The sequence below is a fragment of the Ahaetulla prasina genome, chromosome 4 (genome assembly GCF_028640845.1).
Source record: "Ahaetulla prasina isolate Xishuangbanna chromosome 4, ASM2864084v1, whole genome shotgun sequence".
Taxonomy (NCBI): Eukaryota; Metazoa; Chordata; class Lepidosauria; order Squamata; family Colubridae; genus Ahaetulla; species Ahaetulla prasina.
In genome coordinates this window covers 745,795-762,422 of record NC_080542.1, presented here as the reverse complement: position 1 = coordinate 762,422, position 16,628 = coordinate 745,795, and the positions used below count along the sequence as shown (strand labels likewise).

Genomic DNA, 16,628 nt, shown 5'->3' with positions numbered 1-16,628 from the left:
ATGAGAACGACTGTTCTCCTTCCTCTTCCTATGGTGTATGCCAATGCTTTCTGAGTTCAAGGCAGATTTCTCCTCTTTCGTCTCCTCTTTTGTCTTCACAGCAACCCTGCGAGGTGGGATGGGAGGGAGTCTACTGGAATGATGGGTGCGGTGATCCCAACCTTTCTGGCATGGGTCTCTGGGCTTTAGAATGGGATCCCCACATGCATCTCAATCCTCTGCTGAATATTTTCAATCTATGTTTTCAAACCTGGCCCCTTTAAGACTTGTGGACTTCAATTCCCAGAATCCCCCAGCCAGCAGGAACTTTGGCTTGTCCGTCGTCCTTCAATGGCCGACCTCAGAGACCAGCGCAGCCCTTCAGAAAGGATTTCAGGATCTTGCCTAGCCAGTTGGGCGGGACCCACAAACCGAAACGGGTCACAGCCACCCCTGAGAGACCGGCCCAACCCCTTTTCTCATCTGCCACATTTGCAAATGAATGAACCCACAAGGCCCAAATAACAGGATAGCAGAACTGGAAGGGACCTTGGAGGGCATCTAGTCCAACCCTCTGCTCAAGCAGGAGACCCTGTATGCTGGTCCAGTCTCTTCTTCAAAAGCTCCAGGGTTGGAGCACCCACAACCTCCGGGTTCCCTTATTCTCCAGCTGTCACTTGTGGGGATGGTCTTTGGACTCCTGCTTGGAGCAGCCTCTGCTTCTCCATTAGATTCTCCTGAGCAAAACTGGAGGGAGGAAGTCACCAGGTTTCACTTCCCCAGGACTCACACAGCAACAAAAAAAAAGGACCCGCAACACAATGTGGTGGGCTTGTGTGGATTTTTGTCTCTCTGAGAAGACAGACCGGTTGGGGCCCATCCTCCATCCTGTCTGGGGATGCAAAGCAGAGATGGAGGAGGAGGAGGAGGAGGAGGAGGAGGAGGAGGAGGAGGAGGAAAAGGAAGAGGAGGATGGGAAGGAAAAGGAGGACGAGGAGGAGGAAGAGGAAGAGGAGGAGGAGGAGGAAGGGGAGGAAAAGGAAGAGGAGGAAGGGGAGGAAAAGGAAGAGGAGGATGGGGAGGAAAAGGAGGAGGGAGGGGAGGAAAAGGAAGAGGAGGAGGAGGAAGGGGAGGAAAAGGAAGAGGAGGATGGGGAGGAGGAGGAGGAAGGGGAGGAAAAGGAAGGGAGGAGGGAGGAGGAGGAGGGAGGAGGGAGGGGAGGAAAGGAAGAGGAGGATGGGGAGGAGGAGGGAGGGGAGGAAGAGGAGGAGGAGGGAGGAAGGGAGGAAAGGAAGAGGAGGAGGAGGAGGAAAAGGAGGAGGAAGGAAGAGGAGAAGGAGGAGGGAGGGGAGGAAGAGGAGAAGGAGGAGGAGGGAGGAGGAAAAGGAAGAGGAGGAGGAGGAGAAGGAAAAGGAAGAGGAGAAGGAGGAGGGGGAGGGGGAGGAAAAGGAAGAGGAGGGGGAGGGGGAGGAAAAGGAAAAGGAAGAGGAGGAGGAGGAGGATGGGGAAGAAGAGGAGGAGGGGGAAGGGAAGGAAAAGGAAGAGGAGGAGGAGGAGGAGGGGGAGGGGGACTGTGGGGTCCTTGGTGCTTCCTGAGCTGGGTGGTTTCCTTGCAAACGTTTTATGACCCAACTAGGGAATATCATCAGTGGAAGGAGGAGGAGGACTGTCAAAACCATAAGGCACTGGCCTGGCTCCTGATGGCACACATGTTTGGAACAGTGATCCTGATTGCTGTTCCTCCCTCCCTTCCACAGAGATCGTCATTCTAGAGCCGCGTTTCTCAACTGTGGCCACTTTTAAGACGTGTAGACTTCAACTCCCAGAATTCCCCAGCCGGCAAGGGTCTACCAGCATTCAGCATTTCTCGGAGAAGAACAAATGTGGCTTAGACTATGAATTTTATCACCCTTTTTTTTTTGATAGGGTAACTTTCTTAATAGATGGTGGGAATGAGGTCCGTGTCATATATCTTGACTTCAGCAAAGTGAGGGGGAAAAAAGTTGGCTAGGGAATTCTGGGAGTTGAAGTCCATATCTTCAAGCAGCTGAGAGTTGAGAACCCCTGTGCTGGACTAAACGGCATTAAATTTCACAGGACGCTCATTCTGGGCTGTCCTTCCTTCTGTTATACTTGGGAGTCTCTGCTGGCTGAACTCAAGATGCCCCATGATGGCATTATTGGCCTGCAGCTGCTGAGCAAGCCCCCAAATTAAATCCACCTACACCCCAAAGAGAAGCAGGAGAGTGGGGTGTGTTCCCCCCCCCTGAGCAGAGTTTGGCACTCGGGCGCAAGAAGGGGGGGGGCTGACCTGGGTCAGGGCATGGACCGAACCTCTTTTAAAACCCCACCCTGACGAAAGAAAACTTTTTTGTTTTTCTTAAAAAAAACCCACACATTTATTTCTTTATTTTGCCAGGCCTTCCCAAACAAAACACAACCAGGAGCAATTTTTAAGAACTCAGATACCCTCCCCCCCATTCAGGAAATCGGGGTGCCATCGGGGCACCCGGTAGAAATGGACAAAGGAAGGTCGGAGCACGAGCGGGTGAGGCGGCTTGTCTTTCCTGGGTCCCCTGCGTTCCCCCCCACCCGCCCCATAATCTTGGAGGGGAGGGCTCAACAGAGGGCGTGTTAGGAGGGGAGGGGAGGAGGGCAGAGCAAGGACAGCAGTGGGGAGCAGATTTTGCCACCCAGGCCAAGAAGGGCTGCAGCAGCCCCCCCACCCCGAGACGGTGGGAAGGGGGGGGCAGAGGTGGGGGCAGGACCAGCGATTCAGGGGCATTTCCTCTCTACACACTGTTTGCCCCCCTCTTCGTACTCCTGCTTTGAGATCCACATCTGTTGGAAGGTCCCCTGGAAAAGGAAATAGATGGTGAGAGGCCCCCTCCCCAGCCCCCTCCATCCCACCCACCCCTCAGCTCCACAGAACGGTGCCCGCTGCCTTGGGCAACCCCTGCGCAAGGCAGGCACAGAGTATAAGCTACCTCCAGACCTCACCCCTTGCAGGCAACCCCGACTCCTCTCCTCCTGGGTCTCCCTCCCACGATTTCACACACACACACAACACTCACTAGAGAAGCCAGGATGGAGCCCCCGATCCACGGGCTGAACCGCCGTTCCATGGTGCTGTTACTGGCAATTAGCTTCAGCCGCATGCTCTGGGGGAGGGGGAGAAGTGGGTCACAGGTGGTGGTGGGGGGGCTCAGAATCCATGGGTTTGTTTTTTCCTGAGCAACTGTCATTCTCATTTCAAGTCCTGACTCCCCAGGAAAGTTTTATTTTTCTGTTTTAATTGACTTTAGAAAAAGGGAAATTCCTTTTAGAAGAAGAGCAGCCAAAAATGTTAGGCAGCCAAAAATCAGGAGCCGGATAGAAATTTTTCCAATGCAGTGATTTTATTTTAAGTTATGAAGAAACGGTTGCAGGATTTGGGTTTGGCCAGTCTAGAGAAAGGAAGGACGGGTAGGGGTGGGGAGCACACAATAGCAGCCTTCCAATATTTGAGGGGCTGCCCCAAAGAAGAGCAGGGGGGGGGGTCCACCTATTCTCCAAAGGACCAGAAGACAGGAGAAGAAACAACGGATGGAAACTAACCAAGGAGAGAAGCAACCTGGAGAAACTTCCTAACAGTGAGGACAATTAACCAGTGGAACGGCTTGCCACCAGAAGTCGTGGGTGCTTCATCACTGGAGGTTTTTAAGAAGAGATTTGACAGCCACCTGTCTGAAACGGTATAGGGTCTCCTGCTTGAGCAAGGGGTTGGACTAGAAGCCCTCCAAGGTCCCTTCCATCTCTATTCTGAATGATTGATTGGTATTCAAAGGGCAGAAGATTTCGCGAGCTGGCTGCATCCGGAGAGCCGCTGACGCACTCCTGCATATTCAAAGTCATTTTTTTCCACGGTGCCGTGCAATCGCCCTCGTATCTCCAGAAGTTATTTTTATATATATTTATATACACAGGGACGACCCCCCTCTCAGCTGCAAGCCCCTCGGGGTTGGAAGACCCGGTGTGTGTGTGTGTGGGGGGGCGACTGGCAAGGTGCATTTCGGGCATTTGACGATGCAACCCGCTCTTCCGTTCCGCCCACCGGGAGTCCCGCCGGCCTCGTGCAGATGAGCCAAGAGGGGTAAAGAGGACCCCACCCCCCCAAAAAAGCCCCATCGCCAGCTGCCCTCGTGGTCCCCTTTTGCTCTTCGCCCGGTCCTATCTACGCGCAGGGGTGTGTGGCGGCTCTCACCGGCGGGGTCTTCTGCGAGAGTTCCCGGTTGAGGCGATCGGTGAAGCCCTGCAGGAGGGTGTTCCCGCCCGTGACGATGACGCTGCCGTAGAGACCCTGCAGAATTGGGGCAGTGGGTGGGGGGGTCAAGGGGGAAGGAGGCCGGATGGCTGAGCCTCTCTCTGCACTCGGTCTTTCTGGCATCCTTCCCGCCCCCACCTCCTCCGCCCACAGCCCACTCGGGTGCCTTTCAGAGCTTCCTGACTTTTTCCACGGCTGGCTCCAAGGAATCTTCCCAACGCTCCAAGATCCCTGTGGATCCTTCCTTCCTTCCTTCCTCCCTCTCTCCCTCCCTCCCTCTTTCCTTCCGTCCTTCCTTCTGTGCGCTTTCTTTCCTTCCTTCCTTCCTTCCTTCCTTCCTCCATTCCTCTTTCCCTCTTTCCCTCCCTCTCGCCGGTCGTTGTTCGTTCGTTCGTTTGTATCTCATTGCACTATCCACTCTGGGCAGCTTACAATGCATTAAAAACACAAATACAAATAAACTAAGCATAAGAAGAATTTGAACTCTCTGGGAGCCCTTATGGAAGTGTGAAAAGGGGGCAGCTTTCCAGCTTGCCCCTTGTGGTTCTGTGAGGAGGGGGCCAGGAGCCCCTTTTTCCACCCGCCCCCTGTTTCTCTTCAAAGGGAGAGGCCTTTTGGAGCTGCGGCAGCCCCATCCTTGGGCCCCTCCCCCCGAGGGGCTGGGGGGACGGGGAAATTCAGTGTTCCAGCCGAAACGGAGTCCTGGGGGGCTTTGGGTGGGGAGGGGGAACTGGGAGAGGGGGACTCACCGGTCGTATGTCGATGTCACACATCCCGATGCTCGTGGTGACCACATGGCCAACGCCCAGCATGGTGTTTCCAGACAGTCCCTGAGAAACAGAAGATTGGGGGCGGGGGGCGGGCAGGTCATGACAGCCAGAGTTCGGGTGTACAAAGCAAAACCTCCCATGCAAAAGTCTGACACACAAAACATTCCCAGATTGCAAATTTGCGGTTCTAATAGGGATATGAACTGGGGGGGGGGGGAGAAGAGAAGAAAATGGAGGAGATGGGGGTGGGGTCCAGGGTCTGCCCTGGCGTGCATCTCAAGGAAAGCATGTATTTGCATAGCCACTGCGGGGAGGGTACAAGCACCAATATGGATGTAACCCCCCTGCTCCCCAAAGGCCTTGATTCGGGGGATGCTGGGCCCCCAGAATAACCCATCACAAAGAGCCCCCAATGTTTTCACCGGGAGCAAAGCCTGACCAGCCGTGGACATCCAGCCACCTCCCTGTGTCCTCTCTGCTTGTACTTAAAAGATCACACCGAGCTGGGCTGGATTCACACAACCCTTCAGATCCTCAACTGGGTTGGCCCCATGCAGCAGTCACGTCTGCCTATTGCACAACCCCAGGGGGCTCGCCTTGGCCCCTCTTTTAGGGAGAGTCCTTGGCCTCCATAGCACAGAGGTCTCCAACCTCGGCCACTTTAAGACTTGTGGACTGAATAGGGATGGTCGCTATGACCTCCTCGTTGGAAAACTACATCAACCGTACTGTTGCTGTTATTACTTCAGATGGTCGAATGATTTTTTTTTAAATTTACATTTATATCCCGCCCTTCTCCGAAGACTCAGGGCGGCTTACAGTGTGCAAGGCAATAGTCTCATTCTATTTGTATATTTACAAAGTCAACTTTATTGCCCCCAACAATCTGGGTCCTCATTTTACCTACCTTATAAAGGATGGAAGGCTGAGTCAACCTTGGGCCGGGCTTGAACCTGCAATAATTGCAGGCTGCTGCTAATAACAGGCTACTTACAGCCTGAGCTATTACGGCTATTACCTAGCTACTCTATCTACCTACCTACCATCTACCTAGCTACTTATCTATCTATCTATCTATCTATCTATCTATCTATCTATCTATCTATCTATCTATCTATCTATCTACCTACCTACCTACCTACCATCTACCTAGCTACTTATCTATCTATCTATCTATCTATCTATCTATCTATCTATCTATCTATCTATCTATCTATCTATCTACCAACCTACCTATCATCTATTTATTTATTTTATTTTATTTATTTACATTTATATCCCGCCCTTCTCCGAAGACTCAGGGCGGCTTACAGTGTATAAGGCAATAGTCTCATTCTATTTGTATATTTACAAAGTCAACTTATTGCCCCCCCAACAATCTGGGTCCTCATTTTACCTACCTTATAAAGGATGGAAGGCTGAGTCAACCTTGGGCCGGGCTTGAACCTGCAGTAATTGCAGGCTGCTGTGTTCTAATAACAGGCTTCTTACCAGCCTGAGCTACCACGGCCCCAATGATTGTGGGCGTTAGTCCCAAGGCCTCTGATCAGACAATCAATTTGATTTTGGTTGAGAGCCATGAAAGTGTATTCAGTTCTTCCCAAGGAGTGAAATAAGGAGTATTAGGATTATACATTGTGAGAGGAGGTAATGTAGCTGTAATTGGAGAAATAGATGAAGAAACAGATTCAGCCCTTGACTTGGGAAATATTCGAGCAGAACCTCTGAACTCAGTTGTACGTTGAAAGATTATTTATACAATGGCATGACTCCTTTTTAAAATTTGCATAATTTGGATCGTTTATACTTATTTTTTACTGTTATAGCTTTATGTAAATTAAAGTATACATTTTACTACTGACTCATGTATTTAGAACTCCAACACAGCAATCTGAAAAAGCAGCTTTAAAACTGTTATCTAGAAGTGTTATAGCTTAGAATATAAGGAAATGAAAATTCTGAACTGCTGACACAAAAGGAATATTTTGCTGGGAAAAACATTCAGAAAAAGCTATGATTTTAAAATTTTATTAAATAAATCACATTAATTACAAGTGTACTTAATAAATAATAAAAATATTTTTAATTTCCTAAAAAAAAAAAAAAGACTTGTGGACTGAATGCCCTGGGACTAATGCATTCCTTTTGATAGGTATCATCCATTGTGGCCTATTTACTCTCTTGTAATCCCTTCCACTGCGATCTCTCTGTTCTAGGAGATCGGAGAAAAACAACAGGCCTGGCTGGCTGAGGAATTCTGGGCGTTGAAGTCCACAAGGCATAAAATTACCAAGTTCGGCGACCCCTGGCCTAGAGCAATGGGGTGGGGTGGTTGATGGGTGTTTGGATCCTCTCCCACTGGCCCCCAAGTCTTAAAATGGCTGAGGTTCGAGACCCTAAATCTAGCAAACCAGCATCTTGGCTGCTGCCTGCCTCAACATACTTGCACATCCTGCGTACCCAGATACCCCCGGAAATGCAATGCCAGGCCCCGTCTCTGCCCTCCCGCCACTGCCCCGCTCACCTTCACGTTGGAGGGGTCAAAAAGACCCTCGGGGATCCTCAGGCGCTCAGCCCCATAGTCTGTGTTGTACCCATTGGGCATTTCGTAGTGGACGGTGGGCATCTGCGCAGCCACCCTGCTCCGAAAAAGGGGTGGGGGGGACAGAGAAAGTGCCAGGTCTGGCTGGGCTCGCCGTGCCAGGACAGGGCAGGGGGTTTTCCCTCCAACCTTCCTCCTTCCTTACCCCTCCCCAAATGACACCTTTGTCCCTGCCAGACCTCCCTGGCATCTCCCTTGATCCAGGCCCCACCTAATTCCTTTTCCCCTCTCAAAACCTGGAAAGATACAATCGATCAGTCAATCAATTAGAATTGCCTTGGAATACAACTCGGAGGCCTTCTAGGCTAACCCTCTGCCCAAGCAGGAGACCCTCGACCAGTGATGGCTAACCTTTTTGCCGTTGTGTGCCAAAAGCGGGGGAAGTGTGGGGAGTCACACGTGCGTGTGCCCACACCCATAATTCAATGTGCCCCATGCATGCGCGCATGACCCCCCCATGCTCCCCCACTTTTGGCACACGATGGCATGGAGGGCCAGGTAGGCCCGTTTTTCACTCTCCTTAGGCTCCAGAGACTTTCTAGGAGCCTGGGGAGGTGCAAAAATGGCTTCCCCACCCCCCCACCCCCGAGGCCCTCTGGAGGCAGGAAACAGCCTGTTTCCCAACTTCCGGTGGGCTTGGAAGGCCCGAAAAATCAGCTGGCCGGTGCGCCCATGGATGCTGGAGCAGACATGCTCACATGCCCACAGATATGGTTCTGTGTGCCACCTCTGGCAGGCGTGCCATAGGTTCGCCATTAAGACCCTAGATCATTCCAGACAAGTGGCTGTCCCCCAGTGATGAAGCACCCACGATGTCTGAAGGCAAGCCATTCCACTAATAGGGCTGAAAGGGACCTTGGAGGTCTTCTAGTCCAACCCACTACTGAAGCAGGAGATCCCAGACCATTTTCGACAAATGGCTGTCCAGTCTCTTCTTTAAAACCTCCAGGGATGTTGTTGTTTACATTTATACATTTAAACCTCCAGGGATGGAGCATTTGCAACTTCTGGTGGCAAGGAGTTCCACTGGTTAATTGTTCTCAATGTTAGGAAGTTTCTCCTTAGTTCCAGGTTGCTTCTCTCCTGGATTAGATTCTCTTTTCCTTCTTGTAAACCATTCATTTCTCCCACCAAGGAGGATGCAACCCGACCCCCTTTCATGACGTCTGTCTCATTTTGATTTGTCGCATTGGAGTCTTTCCCCAGCAGGGCCGTTCTGCCATGACGGGCATGGGAAGGGAGTTCGGATTTCTCAAATGTCGGCTGAGGAGCTTCTTTTGAAATTCCACGTTTGGAAAAGGTTTTTTTCTAATCTGAGTCAGTTTATTCTTCCAAGCTTTCCGACTCCTGCTGGAGCCCATCAGCAGCAAACTTCTTTCTCTTCAGAACTACACGTTGGATTTATATGGTTCCTGATTTGTGTAGCTTTGAGTTGTTGATTAATGTGTTGATGGTTGGCTACTAAGTCATTAATTGTTGTTGCCTTGTGCCACTAAGAGTCTTGAAAGCTGGTAATAAATCAACACTCCTATTGACTGGCCCATTTTTCAGACTTCCATTATTTCTCTGGCTGTTTTTGTCCCTGCTCAGCCAACCATCGTAGTAGCTGTGAAACTGAAGGCACGTCCTTCCTGAGGCTACCAATGAATTCATCTAACCACTTACAACATTATCCTGGGACACATATATTTAAATCTTCATTGGCAAGGGTTTCCCCCCCCCCTCCACTAGCCTACCCAAGGCGGGATGAGTGGGGGAATGTGGTGGCCAGAGAGATCAGGAACTATTTGTGACTCTCAGGTCCAGCCTACCTTACAGGGCTGTTTTTCTAGAAACAACCTTAGGGAGCATCCAGGTCCACAGCCTTGAACTCTCAAAGCAGAAAGTAGATTCTGGCCTTTTTCATCCTACTCCCAGAATTCCTAGCAGCATGCCTGAAAGAGGGGGATTCTGGGAGATGCATTGGGAGGGCAGCCAGCAGGGTGGGCAAGATTGGGCCAAAGGAAATCCAAGACGTAGCCCCCCAATTCCTTCAAGTGAGACCCTCCCCATCTTGCAAACTGCCAAACCAGCCCGATACTCACTGCTCGTCATATGGTGAGTCAGAAACTTGCAGGACGGACGCCTGGAAGTCTTGTATCACCTCCTGTGGGAGTCGGCAGGAACAGAGAGGGGGAGGTCAGCATATCCACAGAAGCCCCCTCCCCGACACACCCCCTGCCTGCCTCCCCACCCAGGAACAAGCCTTGATCTTAAACCTATCAGCCGACCGCCTCTGTTTTTGACCTGTGTGCACCCTATTTCCCCAGCCGTTTTGGGCACCTTTGGGCCTTTGGCAGTCCAGGGGCCCCTCCCTCCCTCAAGGGCTCACATTGCACATGTAGCTGTGCCAGGACTTGCTGGCTTGGGGCAGCTTCTCCTTCTTCTTCCAGTTTGGGGGGGCTCCTTCACGCACAGGTTCCTGGGGGAGAAAGACGGGAGGGGGGCTTGCAGGTTGTGGGAGCACCTCCACTTGCAACCCTCTCTGGACCCAGCTGTCTGTAAGAGGAGGGGCTCTCTGCAGCCCCCTCCCCATTTCCAGAAACCTCTAACAGATTGGAAAGGACCTGGTAGGTCTTCTAGTCCAGGGGTCTCCAACCTTGGCAACTTTAAGTTTGGCGGACTTCAACTCCCAGCTTTGGGAATTCTGGGAGTTGAAGTGCGCCAGGCTTAAAGTTGCCAAGGTTGGGGACCCCTGTTCTAGTCCACACGCGCACACACAGACTCTGCCTGAGCATCCCTTCCTCACTGGAAGCTTTGAAGAAGCGACTGGACTTCCCTTCTCTTCTTGAAAACTTCCAGCCCAGGACAGGCACTCGGCTGGGGGCTTCCAGTTCTGAGTGATGCTTCTCCCCCCCCCCACATTCCTTACACTTCTTCCTAGAAGCAGAGTGGACCGAATGCTCAGCCCCGGTTGACACCCCCCCAGGATCCATCGCTCTGTGCTGGGGCGCAAGGGGAAAGGGGGAGCCCTACCTTGGCTGCGATCATATACGGAGGGACAATTTCGATATTCATCTCTTGGAAAAGTTCACGGCACTGCATGGAGATGAAGTCGCCGGCCAGGGGATTTGACAATTCCTGCAATTGGGGAGTGGGAGAAGAGGAGGGAGAGAGGGAAGGGAGAGGAAGGGGGAAAGGGAGGAGGAAGAGGAGAGGAAGGAGGCAGGGAGGAGGAAGGGGAAGAGAGGAGAGGAGAGGAGGAAGGAGGCAGGGAGGGAGGGAAGGGGGAAGAGAGGGAGAGGAGAGGAGAGGAAGGAGGCAGGGAGGGAGGGAAGGGAGTGGGGAAGAGAGGGGGAAGGGGAGAGAGAGAGAGAGAGAGAGAGAAGGGAAGGAGAAAAGGAAGAGAGGGAGAGGAGAGGAGGGGAAGGAGGGAGGGTGGAAGGAAGGAAGGAATGAAGAGCTGGCCCCACTGTCCCCTATATGTCTCAATTTCCCTCTTGACAGCATCTTCTCCTGCCCTACAGAACTCCCCCCTCCCATGATTTGGATCCCCAAGCCTCCTGCACCTGCCAAGGGCTCCAAGGCCTGGCCAAGCACACGTGGGGACGGTCATTCTGCCAGAGCTCCCTGGCATCCTGGCACGGCCCCAGAGCTTGGCACTGGGCCTCGTGGACTTCACAGTAACGGAGGCCAGAAGCCCCCCCCCCCCCCCCCTCGGGAGGCGGCGCCCCCCCCCCCACCTTGCTGCAGGATGTAGCCGTCGTGCACCGGGATGGCCGTGGTGTGGGTCGCCCCACTGTCGAGCACCAGGCCGGTGCTGCGCCCGTTGGCAAAGCTGGTGGAGCAACGTCAAGGCTTTGGCGAGGCAGGAGTCCCGTAATGGGGGGCGGGGAGAGGAAGCCGCGTCCCCCTCCCCAATCTTTTCCCTCGAGGCTCCCAGGCGGCAGGAGCGATCACGGGGATCCCGACCTCTACGGAGGAAGGCGAGGCCTGGGGGGCAACCGGGCGGGGGGTGGGGGGTGGGGGGGTCCTAGCGCCGAGAGGATACGCCGTGAGCACCGCCGTCTTGCAGAGGAAGAAAGCCGGGATGGTATAATGCTCGAACATCAGCTCCGTCAGCTTCTCCCGCTTGGCCCGCGTGTTCCACTGGAGGGAGGGCAGAGGAGGGGGCGGAGGGTCAGAAGGGGGCAGAAGCCCACCGCCGAAAGGAGGAGAGAGGTGGGGGTGTCTTCCTCCATCACCACCACCCCGATACGTACCGGGGCCTCTGACATGAGGACGGGGTGGAGGTTGGGCTCCGATTTGATGTGCTTGTTGTATGTGTGGTCCAGGATGGCTTGGAAGCAGCCCCAGTCTTCGACTGAGCGGGGGGGGGGGAGGAGAAACGGGGGTGATAAAGATGAACCGGGGGATCCTCTGGCTGCGGGCTCGTCCTCACCCCGGGGCCCGTCCCTCCCCAGACACCGCTTGGGATGGTCTTCTCAAACCACCCAGCGGAGGCGCCTCTCTCGCTCTCGCTCTCCCCTTCCAGGCGCACCGCGAGCCGGTGGGCTCAAGGATTGGGGGGTTCAGGCCATGGATACCCCTTGGAGCCCCCCTGGGCCTCGGCCTCTGTCTCTCCCCCTCCCCCGACCGCCCTCGTACTCATCCCGTTCTTGAGGGGCGAGATGATCTCCGTGTTCTCCCGCGGGACGTGCAGGGAGTTGGTGTCGATGTAATAGACCTTGCCGGATTTCGTCTCCTTGTCGCCGTCCAGCTCCATGGCCGACTCATCGTGGGACAGGAGGCCCACCGTGGTGGGGAAGTCCGCCTGCAAGCAGAGCAGGCGCCGTGGGGCTCCGGGATCAGGGAGCTGGGCCTCTGCAAAGAGGGCCCCTGCCTGCCAAGGAAACCCCCCGCCCCGGGGGGACTGGAGTGGAAGCGAGGTCGGTCCCCTACCTTCGGACAGTCTTCCCCAGCATAGCCGGCCCGGACGGAGAACGAGCCGATGTCAAAGACCAGGGCCCCGACCTCGTCTGCAAGGAAGGCATCAGTCACCCGGGTGAACAGAGGGGAGAGGGATGCAGTCGCCCCCCAGTTTGTTCCCTTACAGCCTAAAGGAGGCGTTTTAATTCACGTTTCAACGCTTCCAACTCCTCCAAGGGCTTAATTCACCCAAGTGCCGCGAATAGAGAGGCCCAGAGCGCCGGATTTAAGGATACGGGATCGGCAGGCGGCAATTTGGATCCTTGGACTGCACGGGGGTGGGTGGGTGGAGTGGATGGCCTCAAGGGCCCCTTCCGGCTCTTTCCGATTTTATCATTTTCATTTTACACCCTGCGAAATTGGGAGGAGGGGGCGACTGATGGGGGGAGGGGGACGCGGGAATGGACCCATCCAGAGCATCCGAGTAGCACTCCCCCCCAAGCTCCCCTGGAAGAGGAACCGCGGATGCCTCCTTGTAGGCCAGCCGCCTTGCGGGATGGAAGCCGAGCACGATTCCTCCCCACGGAGAAGCAGAAAGCCCCTTCGCAGGGGCGGCATCACGCCAGGCTGCTTAAGCAAGTGAGCCAAGCCGCACACAGCAAGGAAGCGGGGAGGACCTCCGATCCTCCTCCCTCGGCCGCTCGGGGAAAGGGGCTTCGCTCAGGACCTGAATTCCAACCCAGCACCAGCTCTGGCGGTCCAGCGAGGCTGCTAGAATTCCCAGCGCCCGGTTGTCCCGGGCGGGAGCCTAGCCGAGGGTAGCCGCGGGGCAGAGCAAGGGGGCGAGAGCGGGGCGAGGGGCAGCCCTCCCTCCCTACCTCCTCCGTAGACCCCTCCGCTCATCCCGCTCCGGGTGCAGGGCCAGTGGGCGTCGCGGTGGGCCTGGGCGGGATGCCGGCTCTCCCGGGGCTGGGCTGGCGAAGGCGGGAGGGTTCAGCACCTGAGCCGACGGACAGCAGCCTGGGGAGGGGGCTGCGAAGGGAGAGGGGCCGGGAAAGATGGGAGGGGGTGGGCGGGAGGCCTGCGTCTCGGCCAATCGGGGCTGCCCACCCCTCCCCAAGAGGGTCGCTGATTGGCCGCCGTTGGAGACAATGAAGAGAAAGAAGCGATGGGCCCTTAAAGGGGCCGAGGCGGCGGGGGCGGCGGGCCGGCAGGTAACCCGCGCGGGTGGGAAGCGGACCCCTCCCGGTTTAGAGAGCGGCGGGGCTTACACGGGTCCCATTCATTGATCCCTAATTCAAATGCCTGGGAATTTAATTCAGTCTCCCTGCAATCTGGTGCCCAACTCCAATTCCCATCATCCCCCAGGTGAGCGCCTGGTCGAAAGAGGCTGCTTAATTCAGGGGCTGCCTTTATTTCTGCCCGCGCTGCAAGGACGCGGCTGGGAGTGCAGGGCCGGAAAGCCAGCAACTGGAAAAAAGAGGGAGGGAGGGAGGGAGAGCGGCGGAGGGACAGAGGAGGAAGGCGGCTGTGCCTCTGAGCTCGTGGAGAGCGAGGGCTTCCCGCCCAATCGGCCTCCCCGCATTCCCAGAAGAGGAGGCGTCTTCACGACCCGGGTGAAAAATTCAGTCGGGGTTTGGCTCTCTGGAGGAACCCATCAGTTCGGAGCTGCCATTCCGTCCACCCACGTGCCCTTTCCTCACCCCCCCCCTTGGAAATGTTCTCCCACAGTCCTCCCTCCCTCCTTTCTTCCTTCTTTTATATTTTCCCTCCCTTTCTTCTTCCTTCCTCCACTTTCCTTCCTTCCTTTCTCCCTCCCTCCCTCCTCCTTCCTCCCTCCTCCCACCTCTTTCCTTCATTCCATCCATCCTCCCTTTCTCCTCTCTTCTCCTTTCCTTCCTCCCACCACCCTCCCTCCCTCCCTCTATAATTTTGCACTAAGGATAGGAGAATTTGGGGCTGGAGTGCAAGATTGAGGCAGAAGGCTTCCCCTTGATTCCCAGGTCCCTGGGAGACCCTTTGAGAGCTGTATGCAATGTAATTTCATTTAATGTATGCCAATTAGTGTACATTCAAAGTGACAAATATTATTCTATTCTATTCTATTCTATTTCTAATTGTTCTGTTCTGTTCTATTCTAATTCTATTCTATTCTATTCTATTCTAATTCTATTCTATTCCTTATTCTAATTCTATTCTATTATTCTATTCTATTCCTTATTCTATTCTATTCTATTCTATTCTATTCTATTCTATTCCTTATTCTATTCTAGTCTATTCTCTATTCTATTCTATTCTATTCTGTGTTCTATTCCCTATTCTATTCTATTCTATTCTATTCTATTCTATTCTATTCTATTCTATTCTATTCCTTATTCTATTCTATTCTATTCTATTCTATTCCTTATTCTATTCTATTTCTAATTGTTCTGTTCTGTTCTATTCTATTCTATTCTATTCCTTATTCTATTCTATTCCTTATTCTATTCTATTCTAATTCTAATTGTTCTGTTCTATTCTATTCTATTCTATTCTATTCCTTATTCTAATTCTATTCTATTATTCTATTCTATTCCTTATTCTATTCTATTCTATTCCTTATTCTATTCTATTTCTAATTGTTCTGTTCTGTTCTATTCTATTCCTTATTCTATTCTAATTCTAATTGTTCTATTCTATTCTATTCTATTCTATTCTATTCTATTCTATTCTATTCTATTCTATTCTATGGCACCCACCCTCCGCCACCCTCCTTACGCACAAAAAAGGGAGCCAGGCTTTGAACTAAGCGAAGGCCTCAGCCGTGGGCAATCCTGAACAGGAATCCTACCTCCCAGGGACTCTCCTCCTCCTCCTCCTGGGTGGGACTAAAGGGTCACCGGTTGTAAGCCGAGAGCATCTATCCGTCCAGTATCTGATTTCCCCCCCATATAAAGGATGCTCAGGGTCAGCGGTTAGAAGGCCTAGAGCAGACGTTGGTATTTGAGCACAGATCCAACATTTGTATTTTATTGCGTTTTAGTACTTTAGGCATTGAAATGTTAAGGTAGCCCTTCACTTACAAGTGAGCCCAAAATTTCTGTTGATGAGTCATTGGTTAAGTGAGTTTTGCCCCATTTTATGACTTTTCTCGCCACGGTTTGTTAACTGAATCACTGCAGTTCTGAAGTTAATAACCCGGGCGTTAAGTGAATCTGGTTTCCCCATGGCCTTTGCTTGTCAGAAGGTCGCAAAAGGGGATCACGTGACCCCGGGACACTGCCATCGTCGTAAGTATGAACCAATGGCCAAGCACCCGAGCATCACGTGACCATGGGGAGGCTGCAACGGTCGTACGTGTGAAAAACAGTCACCAGTCCTTTTTTTCAGTGCTGTTGTCCCTTTGGTCACTAAGTGAACCACTGTTGTAAGTCAAGGACTACCTCTACGGCTCTTCCATGTATGATATCCGGTATGTTAAATAAATAATAATTACACTGGAGCTCCCCTCATCTCAGCCTCTCTGGAGCAGCGCCAGGCTCTTGGCGCCAGGCCTAGTGTTATGTTCCTCGCCAGGCCTAGTGTTATGTTCCTTCTTGCTTCTTGCTTCAAACGCTCTACCATCATCCCAGTGCCGAAGAAGCCCACCATCAAGGCACTGAATGACTACAGACCAGTTGCTCTAACATCTGTAGTCATGAAAACTTTTGAAAGGCTAGTGCTTTCCTACCTGAAAACCATCACGAATCCGCTCTTAGACCCCTTGCAATTTGCATACCGAGCAAACAGATCAACAGATGATGCTGTTAATATGGCTCTGCACTACATCCTACAACATCTTGAGTCTCCAAAGACCTATGCAAGGGTCCTTTTTGTAGACTTTAGTTCAGCATTCAATACCATCATTCCAGACATTCTTCTAACTAAGCTAAACCAGCTACAGGTACCGGAACAGACTTGTAAGTGGATCACAAGCTTCCTAACAAACAGGAAGCAGCAGGTGAAGCTAAGCAAGATCACATCAAATACCTGTACAATTAGCACAGGGGCCCCCCAAGGCTGTGTGCTCTCCCCACTTCTCTTCTCTCTGTATACCAATGACTGCATC

The 16,628-nt window shown here is 52.9% G+C and overlaps 1 protein-coding gene and 1 long non-coding RNA gene across 2 annotated transcripts; both read right to left on the bottom strand.

The window, feature by feature from the left end:
• Positions 1–2,595: 2,595 nt before the first annotated feature.
• On the bottom strand, positions 2,596–13,530 carry ACTL6B (actin like 6B). The gene is given in 15 exon segments (XM_058182061.1): positions 2,596–2,835; positions 3,054–3,140; positions 4,223–4,318; positions 5,032–5,112; positions 7,577–7,691; positions 9,739–9,800; positions 10,026–10,115; positions 10,670–10,763; positions 10,765–10,774; positions 11,377–11,471; positions 11,685–11,782; positions 11,896–11,996; positions 12,281–12,446; positions 12,575–12,651; positions 13,420–13,530. Coding segments are annotated over 15 exon segments (1,278 nt in total). The 5' UTR covers positions 13,445–13,530; the 3' UTR covers positions 2,596–2,754.
• Positions 5,961–6,523, bottom strand: LOC131197693 (uncharacterized). Its single transcript, XR_009155007.1, has 3 exons — positions 6,278–6,523; positions 6,183–6,233; positions 5,961–6,091 (listed from the first exon to the last, which is right to left on the bottom strand). It is a non-coding gene; the product is annotated as an uncharacterized LOC131197693 (long non-coding RNA).
• Positions 13,531–16,628: the final 3,098 nt, after the last annotated feature.